This window comes from Rhopalosiphum maidis, chromosome 2, assembly GCF_003676215.2.
Source record: "Rhopalosiphum maidis isolate BTI-1 chromosome 2, ASM367621v3, whole genome shotgun sequence".
NCBI lineage: Eukaryota > Metazoa > Arthropoda > Insecta > Hemiptera > Aphididae > Rhopalosiphum > Rhopalosiphum maidis.
The window spans coordinates 30842863-30864457 of NC_040878.1; the positions used below are offsets into that span (position 1 = coordinate 30842863).

Consider the following 21595-nt stretch of genomic DNA (forward strand, 5'->3'; position numbering starts at 1 on the left):
AGAAGATGATTAATGTATAGATAAATATAATTATTTATCTATAAGTAAGGTTTAAATACAAAACCTATCGTCTAAATTTATGTGACTAATTTAAGAAATAGAAAAGGCATTCTTAAATTTTCTAAATTTAGATCGCCTTGTTCATACAATATTGATAATATTTTTCTATATGATTTATTTAATTTAATAATAAACAATAATTTAAGCAATGTTGATATAAAAATAAGTTTTTAAAGATAAAAACAAAAAAAAAAACATTAAAACATATTCGAGTGATGTACAGCAAAATGCAGCTACTTTTATTTATTTCATAACATATATGTAACTTTTAAAATCGTAAGAAAAAATAATTAAAATGTATCCAATAGTTTTTAAGTTCAAACAACCAGATTTGTATAACCAATACATAGACAAAAATAATTGTATTTATTATTATTACATAAGTAATAAAATGGTTGAATATACCCGTATAATTATTTAAAAAAAAGCTATTAGGAATAGTTACGTACTTATGTCTTATAAATAAACAAAAAATAAGAAAAATACTTTAACGTGTAACCATCTAAACCTAACATGCTAAATTGTATTATCACAAATTTGTTGCGATTACGTACAAAAAAAAAAAAACATTTTACTACCATCACGGTCATTCTTTCTCTCGATAAAAATAATAATAATTAAAAATCCTTTTTTATATAATTTATATATTTTTTATTATTATCTATTTTACATTTTATTTATTCATTTAATTTGTTTTATTTTTAATATATTACAAGGAAAATTCTAAATATAATTATTATGAACTGGTTTTAACTTTAATTTTTATTTTTTCAAGTAGTAGAAGAATTTATAATACACGTTTAGGAAATATTTAATATGATGAAAAAATGCATGAAAGAGTACAAAAAACGGGTATTTTTTAAGCCATAAAAAAACTTGAGTTAAATTGAAATTATTTTTCCGTAACAAATATTTTGACATATTTATAATCACATAATCTTAATACAGATATTAGATGTACAGATATTGAATAAATTATGTGTTTTTCCATAATCTAAGTAGTATAACTAACCGTAATATTTGCGGAGAGTTGATTAAGAAAATTTAATGGCAACGCGTTTTTATTATACAGATTTAATAAAAATTAAAATAAACAATACATTTTGAGTACAATAATGGACTGTAATGAATGTTGACAGTATTAAAGTTTGGGTACTGTCGATGAATTATATCTCACAATACAATATGCCAATAAAACCCTCAGTCACTTTATCTCTTCTATTTTTTTTAACAGATAATATTCAAATAAAAAAAAGTTTAATATTCAAATATTTCTATTGTGTGTTCCAATTGATATTTTTATATATATAGATAATATACAATTGTTTATTAAAAAAAAAATCAATTGATTATTATGAATTATCGTGATTAACTTCTGCATATTTCCGACAAAATTATGTTTCTTAAAGTTATTAATAAGGTTTATGTAAGTATATTATGATTTATGAGTACATTTTTAGAATTGTAATCAATAATAATAAAAAAAATAAAAAACACGAAACTTATTCATACGAGTATATATTTCTATGTTAGCAAATTCGAGTTTCTCCAAGAGTAGTTTCATTCTTCGAAATATGTTTTTTATTATTCATAATGGGTTTCGCAGATTTAATTTTGTTTTCGTACTCAAATATTATGAATAATTGTCTAATTAATTATTTAAATTTAAACATTTTTTATACATTAAATACCTAAAATTAAACTTAATAATATGCTGTAATATTATATATAAATTACAACTATAGAGATTTCGAGTAACTACCTTGAACGCTATATCTACGCCCAAATAAAATCATTTAGCAATAAAATAAATGGTAAACATTTGCTAACTTAAGATTAAAATGGTTATCAATATCATTAAAATTATACTAAAACCAAAACTGTTGAATTTTTATGAATAAAACATAAAACCATTCTTAATAAATAAATAATAAAAGTTCTCAGGTTAACGGTTTTCAATTATAATATTCAAAACATTATTTTCGTAAAATGAAATAGCGTGATAACATTACAATGAAATATACTATAAAATCGTTTTGAAAAATTATAATATTATAGACAGTTTAACTTATATAATATTCTACCCATTCTATAATTAACGGTTTAACTAAAGTTATGTTTCAAACTATATTAATGGCAGACTCTGGAAAATGAATATTGAAAAAATGCGTATTTTGTTTTTGAAACATACAAAAACAGAGTAGGATAAATATTATGTTCATGTTATATAAGACGGAAACAAACAATATACTTAATTATATTTATTTACCAAATTAATATTTATCGTATCTATCAGTTGTGCATAAATAAAACAATGTTAGTTTATTTTGTGTGTAGAGTTTGCTTACAACTAAATTGCAACTATTAAATAATCGATTTATTCTACAAAAATCCCATGAATCATGTTATATATACCTGAAATATGATATCGTATAATAGTCACAACGTTTTTTTTTTTTCGTGTGATATACTTATTATCCGAAAATGAAAACCCAGTACGCCGAACAGACAACTTAAAAGTTGTGATCTGGGTGACCCCATCGGCTGCTCGGACAAATCATCCAGATCTCGGTAATAATAATGATAATTAAAAAAAAAAAAACCCACAAATTGGTATAATAATGTCAACAAATAGAAGACGTTTGTGAACTATTCTAAATTCGATTTTTGACACAGTAACGTTACCTATTACCCGGTTAACAAATCGTTACCGACGTGGTCGCCCACATGGCAATGACGTGGTTTCTTTACATTATATTAATCGACACGCTCTGTCGCGTTTATCGACCGTATTGTCGCGCTATATTGTTCGCAACAACACAATACCGTATAATGTTATTGCTATATAAGATTGCGGTATTGAAAACGGTATGTCGGTTAAAATTCAGCTAAGTGTATATATATATATATTATAGCACTCGAACACGTCGCGCCGCGCGCACAATATGTACCTACCAGTGGCATCGATACGAGTGAAAATATTATAAACTATTATTAAAATCGCGCGTACAAGTCGTCGTCGTCGTCGTCGTGGTCGGGAAAATCGTTTGGAGCGTGCGTATGGTCGTGTGCGGGTGTGCGCGGACGGTACTCGATGGGGGGGGGGGGTTGAGAGGCTGGCGTCTGGCACTGTTGTATATATACCTAATAATACTTTTGCGCGTTATAAACGGAGGCGGCAAGACGTACGTGACCGCCGGTCGTCGGGCCGATAATAAATTCCGGTCGCCGCTAAAGTCCCGTATGTTAGCTGGGCGGCGGACCCCCGGACCGGCAGAAAAATCCCGGGAGACCCGCACGCCGGCAACTACACTCGTTTATTATACAAAATGTTGTGTGTGCGCTTAAAAATACACGTCGGTGGCACGTGAAAACTTTGGGACGCGTGTGCGTCCGTATCGGAGGCCACCGATGCTGTGGGATAGTAGAGGTGTGTGTGTGTGTGTGTGTGTGTGTGTGTGTGTGTATGTGGTGGGGGAAGGGGGGAAGGGGGTGAGAAATTAATATTCGAATCAAAGACCCGCCGGCGTTCGTCCGCTATACCGACGGAAGACGGCGTGCATCTGCTACTGCTTCCGCTGTCCTATAAGCGCCACCCGAACGCAAATCGTGCAGTTTTATAGGTAACGCGTAGTATTAATAGTAGTAGTGGTAATAGTAGGGTAGTCGTCGGGTACCGCACCTACCGCGAGTCGTAACTACAATGTCGTACAAGCACCACTACCCGCCACTTTACACACGGTTTAATGACGATTATTATTATTGTTGTTATAAAGGCGTAGGTACTATTATTATTATTATTATTATTATTGTTATCAAGCAAAAGTAATAATCTGGGGAGTATACGAGATAACATTGTGTGCGTCGCGTTGTACTCGGACGAGTTCAGTCGAATAAAATGTAATGGAACAATTTAGACGTCGGCGTACTCGAGTGGTGTTTTTTTTTCTCGGCTTACAAATGCAAAACACTTTTGATGCGTTGAGCGAGCCGCCACATAATTTTATTATCGAGTTTCCTATGTGGGAGTGAGGGAGGCGGATTAAAACAAGTTAAACACAACTTTACGATATTGTACGATTTCATGGTTTAACGTTTGATGAAAACTGTGTTTAACATAAATAATAAATGTGATTTTCAAATTTATGCGATTTCTTATTTTGACTATATTTTCAAGGCTTATAAAAGCTTGGGTGGACGTAAATATGCCTGTTCCATGCCTTGATAAATATTTTTGAGCTATAATTATGATTAATAAGCGTTATATATTTTATAGAAAGATATTTTAAGGCTTATAATTTTTGAATCTTTTTGTATATTTTTTATTTCGAATGAAGCAATTGATAAAATAACACTTTGCCATTGAAATGAAAAATACACAATCATTATTGCCTTATATTATTCTGCTTTGACATTTCTGACCCTATATTGCCTATACATTACGCCGTCTGAAAAAAATCTGGATGTAAAGAATATGCTCATATTGGGAGATCAACTTGGATTGCTTTATCAAATTTTATCATAAATATAATAAGTTATAAATCTTATTATAATAATTTTAAAACAATTATTATTATTCAAATTTTACAAGTACAATTGAACTTCACTTTATCGCACAGAACAATCGCTTAATAATTTGTATTTCACACAATGAAATCCCAAAATTGCGCAGGCGGTATCGCAGAAAAATTAAACGATATATCTAAAAAGATTATTTCAATTAAAATAATTAATTTATCTATTAAATGGTTGCAAATAGTAAAATAACGAAAAAAATCGACGTTTAATAAATTCAACCGCAAACATTTTAGAAAAATCAACTACTATAGAGCATTAATAATGGTTTCAAGTATACATAAACTCGTTGAAAGAAATACATTAAAAATTAACAAAAACGTGTTTAAAATAATTATTGTCCTATTCATTTTAAAATTGAAATATTATGAAGGTATCACAACAATATTACTAGCTTACAACTGCATTTAATGACATATGATAATAAATCTATTTTAATTTATACGTTATATTATATAGCTACATTTAAAATAATAAATTTTTTTTTTATTATAATATACTAGGAACTACCCACAACCTAATAAAATAAAATAACTAAAGATTATAAAAGCATAACATTTACGTTAGTACTTTCATCAAAAAAGCAATATGAAGATGTCATATCAAACAGACGATACCATTATTTTGTTATATTTTATAAAAAATATCTTTCAATCTGTTGTGAAACGCCATATTGGACAATAATATGCTTGATGTTATAAGTATATTATGTTTCGGGTACTTATCTAAAATATATTTTAAATTTTACTTATTACCCTAAAGTCAAATAAAATTTTGATACTCACGTAATACAATTATTTCTGGAATTCTTAGATTTAAATAAGCACAATTATGTTCAAACACATAAATTCACAAGAAAATAATTTAAATAATAAATAATAACTGAATATTTTTTAACGTTATAAATTTATAGTATAATCAGAATTCAAAAAGAAATGGGTTTGAAACTGTTAGTATAATTTATTTGTTTAGAATACTTTACGAATTCGAATATGTTTACAACCGATGTAAGACTAAACTGATGATAGGAAAATACGAAAAAAAAAGTTTAAATCATGATTATAAGTTTTAATAAATACAAGAGAAAGGATTTACCAAAGAAAAAACTGAATACCATATGTAAATACTAACAGCTCCAACTGTGGTTGCGTAAACTTTTGTATGATCGGAAGAAATATGTAAATACGTAATATTTTATCATTGATTTTAAAAAACAACTATATTTTTCTTTTTATATCATAATATTATGTAGAATTTTAAAATATCAAAAATATACTTTGTAAGTGTTTTGATTATTTATTTACTGTGAATATTATTTAAATTGAAGTCATTGTATTTATAATTCGGACCAATAATTATGATGTTCTAAAATTAATGTAAGGGAACCTTATTCAAACGTGTTTTTATTTGTTATAAAAAGCTTAAATAATTTATTAAATTAATCGAAAAGATCTAGATTAAATTTACAATGATTTATTTTATATATTATAATACCATTAAATAAATTTTATCGCCTCAAGGAATTATCAATACAATTATCTTGTTTTAATTCTGGTTAATTCATTTATATGTGACCAATAATTACTGAATTTTATCTTTTTAATTTTTTAAATTATCTCTGTGTTTTTGCAACTAAGCTACCGTTTTCATTAATTTTATAATAACTATTGTACAGTTTTATATATATATATTATATAATGTTAAAGTTTTCTTTAAATTGACAAAGATAAAATCAACATCGTAAAAAAAGAAAGTTACACTATAGGGGATAAATTATTTTAAAATAATATAAATATAAATATATAATATATGTATACATATTTATATACATCTGATGAACTTGATAAAAATTGTATTATTTTTATTATAATACAAACGATTTTGTGATTAAATAAAACATGTTTACTAAAATTATACAAAGTTTTTTTTTTATTTTTTAATCAAGTGAAAAATATATACCTATTAATACATGTTATAGTAGTATCAATATTTAAAAACCTAATAAACTATAGAAAGAAGAAATATTTCTTAAAAAAAAAAAAATTATAATTTTACCTATAATACTTAAAATCTATACATTAAATATTATGTTATATTTGTTTGATAAAATGTCTGATTTAACAAAGACTACTTTTTTTTTAAAATATAATCGCTTATCTTCTATTTTAATAATCGTTATATTATAGATACCATTAAACATTATATCGACCTATCATCAAATACCTACCGTGTTTATTAATAATTCTCGTAATAATCGTAATATGCTAATTAAATGTACAACTATATTATTTTCATTAAAAAGTACTAATAACCTAAGAACTCAATTTTAACATGTAATTATCCCACCTCATTTTAAAATGCAGTAAAATTTTACAGAAGCAAGCTTACTTATTGTCTAATTTTATATCTTCCAACATCCCTTTCGACATCCAACATATATTCCCATTTCAACGAATTAATAGTATACTATCTTATTTGATCATACAGGCTATATAATTTAATATAACTAATTTTAATTATGTATAATATTATGATTATTATTTATTTTCTTTTTCTGTATACCTTTAACACTATATATCCAAATCCTATTTGTTAAAACTAATTGTATAAAAAAGTTTAAATAAATAAAAAAAAATCATGAAAATATACTTACACTGAAATAATGTTTATTTTTATTTGAATCATTTTAATTGATTTCGATAATGAAAAATTAAAACTATAAAATATCAAGGCAGTCTTTTTTAAAATTAAACTTAAAACAACAGTTCAAAATTAATTTTATGAAAAAAAAATAGCGATTTATATTTCATAAAAATGGATAGAAGAATTTAATATTTAAATATTTTAAATTCTAAACAACTTAGTATGAAAAAGCCAAGTTGTTATAATAATATTCGATTAATTAAAATAATAATGTGTCCATGAAACGTGTTTTTTTTTTTGTTTTTAAGGTATTTTCAATAAGTAAATTGTAGCAGAATATTTTTGTAATTTAACATGGTTCCTTGACGTATTTATTCAAATCAATAGTCAAGTATATTAAAACAAACAAATAATTTGCATGCAATGAGTTTATATATAATAATAGTTAAAAATCAATTTTTAATTATATACAAATTATTTTAAATATACACTTAAACAAGATATATCATCCACCACTTACAAAAACAGATTAAAAAAAAAAAAAATTTTGTCAAATTAAAAAAATATTAATCATTGTAGTAACTTTTTTTTCATCAAAGATCTATATAAGAATTTTATAGATATACTATTATCAAAATATATTGGCGCTTTTCGTACATTTATAGACTTAATATAATCAAATTTTCAGTTTTACATCGACCCCTTTTCTTATTTAATGTATGTGGTTTTTACAATAGTTACAAATAAGAAAACAAAAAACAAAAACAAATAACTACAATTCGTTTAATATTTTTTTTTAAACTTTAATTTGAAAAAAAAATGGATATTAAACGATAATTAATGATTGTTCTTAAAATAATTTTTTAATTAAAAATATATTTATTAGTAACTTAATACTTCAAACTATAACGTATATTTTTTTTTTTATATAATCACAGATATTTTTAAAATATTTAGACTTATTTAAAATTATTGAAAAAGTGCGTATGAAATTTTGTTTTAAACATGATTCCAAAATTATAGTAAAACATTTGTTTGATAAAAACATAATTTGTAATACTTTATAGATAATAGGTATAATGTAATATCTATAATTATTCGGAAAAATAATTTTATTTATTGATAAAATTAGTGACATATTTTTATTCAATGATTAGTGGCTAGTATTATAACTTATAAGATTTAATTTCTCTATATCGATTTATATTTAAATTGAAATGTGGTTATTTGTTTTTGTTTTTTATTTATATAAAATGTAACACAAAAATGAAATTTAACAGTTATCAAAATTATTATTTAATTAATAAAATGAATCATTTGTTCTAATATATATAATTACACATTAAAGTATGCATACGAGCATATACATAGGTACTATCAAAAATAATAAATAATTAGTAATTTAATTTTTATAAAAATTTGAACAAAAATTCCAAGCAAGAGGATGTTATTTAAATTAGATAGTCTAAATGATAAATGAGATAAATGATAAAAAAGACAAATGAATATGAAGAGAAATGTTTTCGTTTTTGTATACGAAAATTGAATAGTCTATTTAACGTGTCAAATTATAATGATTTTCTCGAGCTTTAAATGTTATGTGTTAAGGTCCAGAAATACAAATAAACAGTAATGCATTCAGTAGATAGTTTAAACTATACTGCATTATGTAAGCTACATGTATATTATTTATTACATGGATCGATATGAGTTATGAATTTTTGAGAGCATAACTTATATAATCGGAGAATATTTTTTTAGTATTTTTTTTTTTTTTTTTTTATAAAACCTCACGCCCAAAAAAGTTCTAGATGTGGAACACTTTGATCATATCATTAAAATAATGTGGCTAACATTCTACCTTTGCCATTGCCACAGCGGGAAACGAATCCCAAATCAATTGCTCCTCTTCTCCTTGGTTGCCCCGTCTCTGTCCCTTGAATATTCTCGAAGCGGTCAATGTAGATGCTCCCATTCCATCACCGACCAAAAACACCACGTTTTTCGCTCTTCCCATTTTACCCTCGTAGCTGGCCAACCGTTTTTTTAGTGCGGATCTGGCCTCTTCATACCAATGGTCGCGACCTGAAAAAAAAATTTATATCTGTAGTACAATATAATAATTCAGCTGTTACATGCACAAATTAATGTAAACCGGATATATATTAAAGGTACCTATAAAATTGTGTCACTACATTCACTGATTATAATATCGTTACATTCAGTAGAAACGTTTTAGCTTTATAATACTTTACATTTTTAGTGTAATAATATATTATTTTTTAAATTTTTCTAAATATTATTGACTTTATTAGTTGGTTCGTGTATTTTTATTTATAACAAAGTATATATTGGTTTATGTATGATGAATAGATTAATTTAATTAATAAAATTTCTTTGTTTTTTTAATTGAAAATCTAAAAGCAATCAAGTTTAGAACGACACATTGTTAAATATTATAATCAGCATATTTTATATAGTTAGTATATTCGCAAGACGTTAAATGTTTACATTTAATGTAAATATTTATAGTTTGAAGACTTTGGGACTTTTAATTACTACTGTTGTGTTCAAAGGAGAAGAATTTTACTTCGTTACCTAGTCAGAAAATATTGACGATGCAATTATAAAGATATCGATTACCTCGACGATAGCATATTTTTAGTGTTAATCCAATAACCTATATATGTTATACTATTCCATTATATTTAATAATTATATTATTCACGAGAATTTTTATTTTTATATTTTGTATTTATTAATATATAGAAGTAAATCGTATTTCTAAAATTTATTCTTGTACATTTTTTTTCGAATACGAAAGTTTAGCGTGTAACAATAGTGTACAAGTAAACAATGGTACATTGCCATAAATAAATGTTTACAAATGTAAACAGTTTATTTAGAGATTAAAATAGCAATTACTATAATCTAGTGTCTAGACCATTGTTTTTAAACTTTTCTTTATAAATTAGTTAAATAAATTTGTTTTTCAATTGTTTGTTGCTAATAAATATAACATTGACTTGCGACATACTAAATAATATGGATACATTTATAAAATATGTCATAAAATACAAAGATCTAAGCAGATCTGTTTATCGAAAACGTTATATAAGTCTTGTATAATGTTTAGGTCATTCGAATGTTATAATATTATGGTAAATTATTATCATTATAAAAATGTACTTACAGTAATTGTAAAGAAAATCAGAATATTTCTCGAATATTTTCAAGGCGTTAAATTTTTTTTTCCCAAGAACGCGATATTGTTTATCACGACTAAACGAAATTATATAGGTCTTTTATCTTAAATGAGTCTAGCCCCCGGCAAAGTTTTGGCAAGTATAAAAACGCAATCGATACATAACCGCTTCTCGTTAATGGTATGTTGACCAAGTGTGAAACGGAAATAAACAAAAAAAAAAACGATTTTAAATTGACGAAAAACAACCGCGTATATATATATAAGTCCATCGTTCGGTTGTTCGGTACCTGTTTTGATCGTATTACATATTGTGCGCGGTGTAGGATTCTGTATTGGCATATATACCTATTGTTTTTTTGTCATCAAACATAATAACGCAGAATGTTTAAAACGTATTATTGAACTCTGCGATTCGGTATTGCGGCATTGCCATAACTATATTTTGATACAACATAGCATTGCGCGGGGCAATATTTTATGCTCGTAGGTATATGCCAGCCGAAAACAAAGAACACGGAGCATATAGAGTTCGTTGTATGGACAAATGTGTTGTAAGAAGTGAAAATGGGGTGTTTGAGAACAAAGTCGTACCATTTGTTCCGGTTTGCTACGTATGATTATTATATTTCTGTACGGTAACATAATATACCACGGCGTGTAATACAAATTAATTTAACCAAACGACGTCGTTTATTGTTTTCATTTTGAATGATTTCATGAAAATGAAATGCATACACGGTATTACAATACCTACGTAGATAAAATGGAATATGTACCTACAAAATTACGATCTGTTATACGTAAAAAAGATGATTTTGTTTTTTATATTTTTTATGCTCACGTAAACTCGGGTTGAAATTAAAAAAAAAAAAAAGTACTAAATGTATTTGATTTGATACCAATTGTTTTGGATCTGTAACGGTGCACACCGGTGATAATAAAATGAATAAAATCGGTCCATTAACAAAGAAAATACATAAAATAAAAATGTGCTTTATACCAATTCGGTTTAATCAGAATTCCAACTAAATTATTTTATTTTTTTGAACATCGAAAAATGTCAGAATAAATTTATTATTCATCGAACAAGATTAATAATTAAAACTTTTTCAGTTTTTGAATAGCAAACTTAAATTAGAAAATGCTTTTATAGAATTAGAGACAAAAAGCTTACAATATTTATGATCATTTTCATAAAACTTATATGTGGTGTTAAGAGATCTGGTTTTTGACACTATTTAGTTATATAATTAAATTTAAATTAATTTATTTTGATCAAAAATAGTTATTATTATTTTTATCGGTCTTATATTTTATAAGTACTTATTATATTCTCATAGAAACAAACAGCCATACAAAACAAAACATAAAACCTTTCATTTAATTTTTCCTATCAATTGAAAAATTACTGTATAATTTTCACGCCAAATTATATATATAAATATAATATAGAACACCATAATAGTTCACAGCGAAAATTAAGTCTATCAGATTCATCAAACGCATCGATAGGGCAATGAGATCAAATTCACTTATAATAACGTCACTAACGACATCAACTACAAAAATCTAAACACATTACATAACAACAAATTTAATAAAACCAGCCAAGTAGTAAGGATACAATTAATAAGTAAAAAAAAATAAGAAAAAACTCACTCTTCAAGACAATATATAACTAATACACTAACATGACAATAAAAAAGTACCTAGCTAATTAAAAAAAAAACACCGTTATCATCATGATGACCATTATAAAACGATACAATTATTCATACTACCATACTTCAAACTTATTAAAAATATAATTCACACTTAAAGTATTTACAATGTACAATAAACAAATGTAACCAAAATACAGTATCATATTTTAAACCTAACTCTAAAATTTATTATTACAATTACATAGGTACATTTTATTATTTTTTATCAGCTATAATATTATAATGGAATATTGACCAATCGATCGTATCATAGATATATAATTGAATATATTCATAACATTTCTTTTCTACATACACTCTTTCCCTTTTTCTTCATTATACAATTTGTACATATTATTTTGTAATATTCATACTTTCAGTATCTTATATTCATATAATTATTTCAAAAATAAAACAAGATATGTATATATTATATCATATTATACTACATTATATTATGAATAAACCAATAAAATTCGATTCAAAAACATTTTAAAAACAATAAAATACAAACACTACATAGAAAATACGTATTACTATAAGATATGCATATATTATAAAAGTTGTACGACTTTTTAAAAAATTATCATTGTAAAACCATATGACATCTTTTCAATTCTGTAAATCGATAACATTTCTGAAATGTTATAATGTTATAACATGTATGAAGTATTATATAAATTAAATGCAATTGAATGCTCTGTTAAAAATGAAAATGAAAAATTAATTTTTATATTATAAATATATTGATCATTCTTTTTATAAATATACGATACAGTTAACTCAATATAGTACATGATGTAAGATCACATATTATAATAGACATTTCACGTGCATTTGTGATTGAATGTTCTGTTATTAATTTAGTTATTCATTTAATTTATTTATTGCATTTAAACGACTATCATACTTTTTATATATTTACAAATTAATTATTCTAACACACAAAATAATATAGATAATTAAATACTACGATTACTTTATGAAAAGAAATATTGGGGCTTACATTACTATTAAACATTACAAAACGCTTTATTGGTTCATTTTATATATAGTTGATAATGCAAATTGGAATAAATAATGGTGTATAGGATTTGTATGTCTTCGTAGAACTCAAAAGTTTATTAACTATGAAAGGTAAGTAGCAGAAATTTTACCGTATAACAACATATAGGAACCATACAGGAATTCAAGTTCTAAAGTTCCTCAATTCAAACAAGGATATTAGAAATGGGTGCATAGTCGTACTACTCGTACCAAAGAATATCGGATATAGACTAAACGTTTTGTACAATCAATACACATATAAAGTGGAGGTGATCCTATTTCTAAAATCATTTATAATAGCTAATCAAAAATAATAGTAATACAACATTGTCTCATAGTTTTCACATCAACGTACGTACGTCTACGTTTGTCACCATTTTTTACAGTGCGAACAAGTGTTATCTGTGTGTCCTTAATCAAATTTACCAGGTTAATCGAAATGTCGGGTATATAATTAAATATTTTGTATTAAATTCTCATATATCTAGAAAGAATAATATACCTCTATAGTAACCCCTCTTACTACATGGTCTCCAGCTTTCCTTCATTTAAATATCTTTCTTGTATTTTATTCTACTACAATATTTACAAAAAAAAAAAAAAAACGAATTATGTAAATGTACCAACACAAATTTTGTCAAAAGAGAATATTATGTAATTTGTGCAGATTTAGATATCGCATAATTTATAAATAATTTATGAATCGAGGTTAGTTGGGAAGCAAAATAATAAGATAATGATTAGATTTTGAAATATTCGCCAAAAAAAAAGGGTTAATTTATGTTTACAATCCTAAGTAACGCGTATTATTGTTTTTAGAATTAAAAAGACAGTTTACCCCTAGATTACCCGAAAGTTCTAGTGAGTTAGGTACCTACATTTTAATTCCAATGGGACTATGTCACGATCAAGGTAATTTAAACCAGACTAGTGTCCAAAACAAAACACAAGTGAGTAATGCATTATTTTTTATGTTACGTTAAATCTTAGAATACAATAAATAAAGATTATTCGATTACAAAACAATGTGTGTTTAACAGCGTTCAATAGTGTAACTTATTATAATTCATAAGCTATATTTGGTTTTAATATGCATTATAAAAAATGTTTCCTTATCTAAAAATTATTCTACTAAAAAACATCATCACATTTTAGGCTAAATATAAAAAAAACACGTAAATAAATCTAAAATACTTCTTGATTTTATGTTTAACAAGTATTAAGTTAAGACTATTAGGTATTAATTCAATTAAATAATGAACTATTATTTTTGAAAAATAACAGAGAATTTTTAAAGTTACATAAATGTTGGCCAATCGACATTCAATTAAAATGTATAATAGGCTGTGAATTAGAATGTTAATTTTACCTATATTCTGTACTAGCTATATAGTGGAATTATTTTAAACACACAATTTCTCAGTATAGTTTATGAGTTGATGATTAAATGTTAAATGCATAATATATATAAGACAATACAAATGTTTACGAGACAGTTTTTGGCAAACAGAAAATTAATATACATCCAATTACATACAAACTGCATCCATAAATGCCATGTGACGACAATGTACACCAATGGTTTGACCCAAAACCTCTAAAGTATTATTGAAAATGTAATAAACTTTAACGGTTATATAGTAAATATACAGTATTTTTCAATTTTAATATTTATAATAAAATCTTTGAATAAATAAAAAAATAATAATAATGTATTAATTTATGATTTTATAGAATATGGTTTAGAAATCACTACAACAATGATTGTATTTTATTTATTAGGTATAACAAAATTACAAAATTAAAAATAAATTTGAGTAATAATCGATTTTTTTTTTATTAAATAATAATTTAAAATATTGTACTTCAATAATATAAAATTAATTTTGACAAAACACTGATTGTTTCTTCTCAGTATTTAACCCAATTTGATCACTACCTAGTGTGGGTGATTTGTTAATCGTGTTCGTTCAGTTTTTTCTTCAATAACGTAGTTATATATAATTTAACCATTGCAATTTTTAAATAAACTTAACATAAAGACCATATTTTAAAATTCTTGTTATTATTTGTACTAACCAAGGAGTGTCCTATAAAAATACAAAACATTTGTAAAAAGAGTACTACCCTTTTTTAATTTAAATTATTAAGCAGATCATTTTTCTAAAATATTTAAGTATAAATTGTTAAAATCAAAATTCAAACGAGTATTTTTTTAGTTATCTATTTATTTTTGTGTACGAAGGATTTTTGGTCCATAATCATGTGCTTAAAATATATGGGAACTAAAGCAGTTTATATAAATCTGTCAATATTTATAATTTTTAAAAATGGTCTAAATGTAATAAATACTAGATCCAATATTACATCTATTAAATTTTTTTATTATAATAATTATTATGGATATTATTATTTTTAAAATAAAAATTAATATAACCGAGAAAATATTCGTTTGACTTCGAATATTGAATTAGTTAAATTAATATTTTCCAAGTGGATATTTCCACTTAGTCTTTATCAATACTCAATGCAATATGGGTTCTCAAGTTTGTACCGCTTTTGTACTATTTAAATATTATAAAAATCGCAAGAATATAAAAATATGACCTTTAAGTGTATTTAAAAATTTAAATAAATTCACTACTTAAGTAAAAATAGGAGTGAACATGTTTGGCGATTCATCCTATGAACAAATATTTATATATAAATATTATGATATCAAATTTAGGTATAAAAAACAAATATATTGTTAATATAAAGTTGTGGTTATACAACATTTTCTGGACACTAATGGAGATGAAAATTGGATTTTTTATCTAAAAAAACTATATAATAGATAGTTTCAGTTTCAATCCTAAGTGTGATCTAATGGTATGTGGTTTTTTTATTTTCGCGTCATAAAATACACTTGTTTAGTAGCAAAAATGCACTGATAATTAATTTCGACCAATGTAATTTATTGAGTTAATTTTTATCTGTGTAGTACTTAAGAGTTATGGATGGTAAAAATTGAAAAAAAATATATGAAGATTTGTTTAAATTTTAATATTATAATTATAATAATTGGTTTGGTAAGTTTAGTTAACTTGGTTACCAAAAATTAAGAACGTTTTCACTTATAATTGTTTTTTGTCTTAACAATGATTTATCATTGAATTTGAATTTGATACGTAATCCATTACTGTTTGCCAACTCGATGAGAAAGTACATTCAGTTTCTCTGATACTATGGAGAGGATACTTTTCTTCTTTTTAGATTCTGAGAGGAGCAATGAATACATTGGTTTTTCAATGTTGTGTGTTTTTATTTCATGTGTCTATCGTTACTTTTTGGGGAAGTTAAAATACTTTGATTTTAAACTTTGAGGGCGGTTTTTTATCTTAATCACGATATAATATATAGGCTCATTTTTTTTTTTATATGGTTTTAAAATTTAAATTTCTACAAAACTTGTTTTGACAAATTGTAAAAATGTTCAAATTACTTATTTTATAGTAAACAGTTTAAAAAATCTTCAATTTTTATTTCTAAGGTATGAAAAGGTAAAGCAATATTTCTCAAAGGTAGTTCACACTAGAATTAAAAAATCTGAAAAATATATTAACATTAAACATTAAGTTCTAATTTGGACGATATTACAAATGATAAACATATGGCCATTTTCTTTAATGAAAAATGCATGAAAAAACATAATAACTCAATAGTTATATTTTTTATTTAAAATGTGGTTGTGTTGAAAAAATATTTATTTATTTTTTAATTTACTCAGATATTTTTTTAAACTTTTAACATTATTAATGAACATTAAGTATTTCTACGATATTCTATCTCATTTTATTTTAATTTGAAGTTTCTAACAATATAATATAAAATGAAATAACTTGTACCTTTTACAGAAAAAACATTTTCTTCTAAAAAAGCTAAATATTACACAAGCTTTATTTTTTTTTTGTTTGGTTTTCAAACATGTCAACTAGTTATAAAGTTTTGAATGTAAAGTGCTTATATGTATTTTTATTTTTTAAATAATACTTTATATTTTTTATAATAATGTATTATAATAACATTTTTAGCTATAAAATCATCAGTTATAATTGCTTATAAATGATTGGTAATAATTTGTAATATATAGTATATATAGTGCATATAGTGTATATAGTGCAGAAAATGATAAGTTTGGCTAGACAGTAGATCTCATATTATATTTCATCATATTTTTTTATTACATAATATTTATTTACTTATTAAATATACAGCAACGGCAATTGGACGTATCAGAAAAATATAAAGTAATAAGCTAGAATGAAAATAGTAGATCAGATTAGAATTTTTATTTCATTAAATATCATCTACCATTGTAAATATTGGCCATTTTCATATATTTTAAATTTGAATCGATTAATTGAAGCAGTATAATAACTTGAAGCTGAATACAGGAAATATGTTGTTATGAAGGATCGTAGTTAATAACGTTTGATTAAGGTTCTAAGCTTTTATATTTAATTTAATAATAAATATTTTATTACATAACAAATACATATAACTCTATCCAAGATATGAGAATTAACACGAGTCCGTATTCTGAGACTAGAAAAGTGATCGTCACATAGCTGACATATATTTTTGGTGCCTTTTTATATATTTGTTTTGGAGTTATTACAACCCACGCAAGTAAATATTTATTACTTATTGATACCATACAATATTATAATACTATTTTTTTTTTATAAAATATAAGATTTCGTTTTTTATATATTAATAATGTAATACTATGACTAATAATTAATTTTGATTATAAATTTTATATTATTTTTCCTCTCTATTATTTCACTTATATCAATACTACTGCATCAACAAACAACGCCAACCAAACATCATAACATTGCGCTCAACATATATACACCGTTGGATATTATATAGTATTTTTACTTCATCATGTGATCATGTGAATTCAATTTTGGAAATAGGATTAAAATCTAAAATGAAATGTATTACACAACTAGATAAATTAAATGACTTTATTTTCTAATTATCTATTAATTTTGAATGATTTAATATTATATTTCATTTTATTATTTTTGGTTTATTATTAAGTATAATAATTTTTTCTTTCACCATTTCCTGAAATAATTATGAATAGAGTTTTTTTATTTATGTTAAACCTGTAAATAATTAAATTACAACATACATACATAGTTTATTTCTTTGCTCTTATTCTATTAGAAATTCCTCGAAAAAAAGAATAATTTTCTTGTATATTTATATAAAACCTAATAATACATAGCTTACGTATTTAAATGTCGTTCACAGTTGTTCATAAGTTATTGTAAAATATATCTGACATTTACTATTATAGTATATGTTGCACATCGTACTTAGTTACAGTTTAATCTGAATTCTGAAAACCTAAAATTAGGTACTTACTTATTTATTTTTATAAAACTACGTACTTATATTATCAATCACCAAAGCTAAATCAAAGAAATTGTTGATCCATACGACGAAGATTAAGTTCCAACGAGTATATCAACACGAATAATTTTAAATAAATAGCTAATAATAATAATAATATAAATTCAACAACCTCGAAATGCATTTATTTGTGTATGCATTTAAAACAAAAAAGGTGGAAAAGTGGAAACCACTCTGCTGTATTATACTATAATAGTGGACGTCAAGTGGGTCACTATAATGGATTTGTTCAAATTCATTGATAAGTTATTATATCTATGCGAAAAATAATTTTAAGAAAAGACGTTCTAACAAAGTATTATAGTTTTTCTTAAGAGTATTAAATACTATATGTAGAAATTTTCTACTTTCACCAACATTTTATAAGAATTAGGATTTAAGAACTTTTTCTATATTGATTACAAAGAAAATGTAAATTATATCAATTAATACATAGGTTTAAATCAGTAACACTAAGTAGCAGTACGACAAATTAAATCTTATAATTATATATTTATGTAATTATGTGTACGATAATAATTTAGATAAAGTATGAAATGAGTTTTTAATAATATCCAAAATATCTTCAAACTTATAATTATTTAATATTTCTTTTTCTACAGACATTAAAAAAAAAAAACATCCAAGCGATCATTATATAATGAAGTACGCAGACGAGTTTTGATAATTTTTAATTTGCTAAATACTCGCTCACAATTAACCTGTGTCACAACATTTCCACAATTCCACTGTGATTTTGTGATAATCCAGCTAACTACCAACTCCTGTAAACTTGTATTGATTGGTATTATTGGCATAAAATCATAAAATATAAGCCCTCGCATAATTAAATTGACTTTAATACTTATACACTTTTTTTTTTTACATAACATTAGCACACGGCCCACTTTGCAATAGAATAGTAGCAAAATTGTCCAGTCTGACCCTGGGTACGTTAACTGTTTAAGTCTTCGTTAATAATGCTTTTAAATTATAAAAATGTAAAGAACATTGTTATCTATCCTCTTGTGTCCTCTGTAATATAAGTGCATATAACCTCCTAATTTCCAAGTTCTAACTCTTACCAATAAATTCATATACTAATATTTACACAAAAATATTAAATTTAACTTATAAAATATTAATTATAAGTACATATTTATTTACAAAAAGCGATTTTTTTTATTAAAATTATGGGTCAACATTTTGCTTAATATGATAAAATGAATTGAAAAGATAGAAAAATGATGCATACTTGATGCATGTCATGAGTAGAATTTTTGATTCATTAATAATAAGTCTATTAAATTCTTATTTATATTATAACTATATTTTTTTTCTCTAAAAATTGTATTGTGTTTAATTTAACGACTATCTACTAAACACCTACTGCACTCCCTTTTTTTTCTATTTTTTTATTATTTTTTTTAAATACCGGTTAAAAAAATATTCTTTAGATTTAAAATGCATTTAAATTAAATATTTTATGAAAATTCATGGTCTATATATAAAAAAAAATAATTAATTAATTAATTAATAAAAAATTTTTAAAAGTATTTTATGAGTTATTTAATCGTAATAAACAACTTTTACCTAATATTTAAACACATTATTCATATAAAATACATATATAATATACGTTATAATGAATATAATATAGGTAACTAATTGAAGTTGTATGAGAAAGATAATCTAATAATAGTAATTAAATCAAAATAAAATTATTTAACTCCCTAAATAAATTCGTTTAATACCCATCAAGTGAAATTCGATTAATTTCCTAACTATCATTAATATTCTAATCCCTTCATACACGGAACAACAAATCCAATAGATTATGACAACATCTATATCCCGTTAAACTGTATTTATATTACAAAATATAATGTATACATAGCTTTTACTAAATCAAAACATGATGTACATATTATAATATTTACTAATTTTACTAGTTTAAAATTTAAATTGTTATAATATATATCAAAAAATAATAATTGATAAATTATATACAAAGTACTTTCATAACAAAAATTAATCTTGATAAATGATGATTTGTATTGTAGAGCTCTAAATATTACCTACTGAAAAGTTAGTATGAATTTAAAAATGTTTAAAGTTTTTATACACTGTCTAAAATTATAATATATTATATTTATTTATAGTTTTAAATGATAGCACTAATCATAGAAATTCATAAAAATAATTTTAAAAACAACAATTATAAATTATCATCCAGTATATTATAATTATCATTATATTTTTAATGAAGATGTAAAATTAAAAAAAACGTATTAATAAGCATCATTTTTTTGGGTGAGACTTCTGCGTTAAAAGATATAATATATACACAGTTTTTTTAATTATAAAATTCTAATTTTAAAATAATTGTATTCAAATTTAGAGCGTGTTCAGTGTCCATACTTCTATAGTTTGTTAAAAATTCATTGAAGAATTTAATTGAATTCACAATGTTTTTACCAGTCGTTTGCAAAAAATGTTAGCAAATAGTGTGATCAACTGATAAATAATTAATTATTACCATTGTTAGCTTTATTTAATACTGTTATACGTTTCTAGTTACTACAATTTATGAAACTAGACTTTTCTAAGTTAAAACAAAATATCAAAGCGTAAGTACCAAAATTAACAAATCTTCGTTACCTTTGATATACAATAAAATAATATTTTCTGATATTATCACGAAAACGCAAAATACTTTTTTAATAATTAAGGTGATTATTTTTAAATAAGTTATTTCTTAAAATATTAAACTTTATTTTAATTGCATTTACTTGTCATCACTAAATTATCATTAATGACTAAATTAATTAAATGAAGCACATATATATCCAACATCTAAGAAAAACAAGAGTCATTCTGATATTATAATAATTTCAATATTATATTG

The 21595-nt window shown here is 24.2% G+C and overlaps 1 protein-coding gene across 2 annotated transcripts in view; it reads right to left on the bottom strand.

The window, feature by feature from the left end:
* Nucleotides 1-21595, bottom strand: part of LOC113553033 (alkaline phosphatase-like) — a 212595-nt gene that overhangs the window by 158545 nt on the left and 32455 nt on the right. For both annotated transcript variants that reach the window (XM_026956150.1, XM_026956149.1), the window contains exon 2: nucleotides 9140-9363. In XM_026956150.1, the coding sequence (XP_026811951.1) occupies nucleotides 9140-9363 (224 nt within the window). The remainder of the gene's footprint in view (nucleotides 1-9139; nucleotides 9364-21595) is intronic.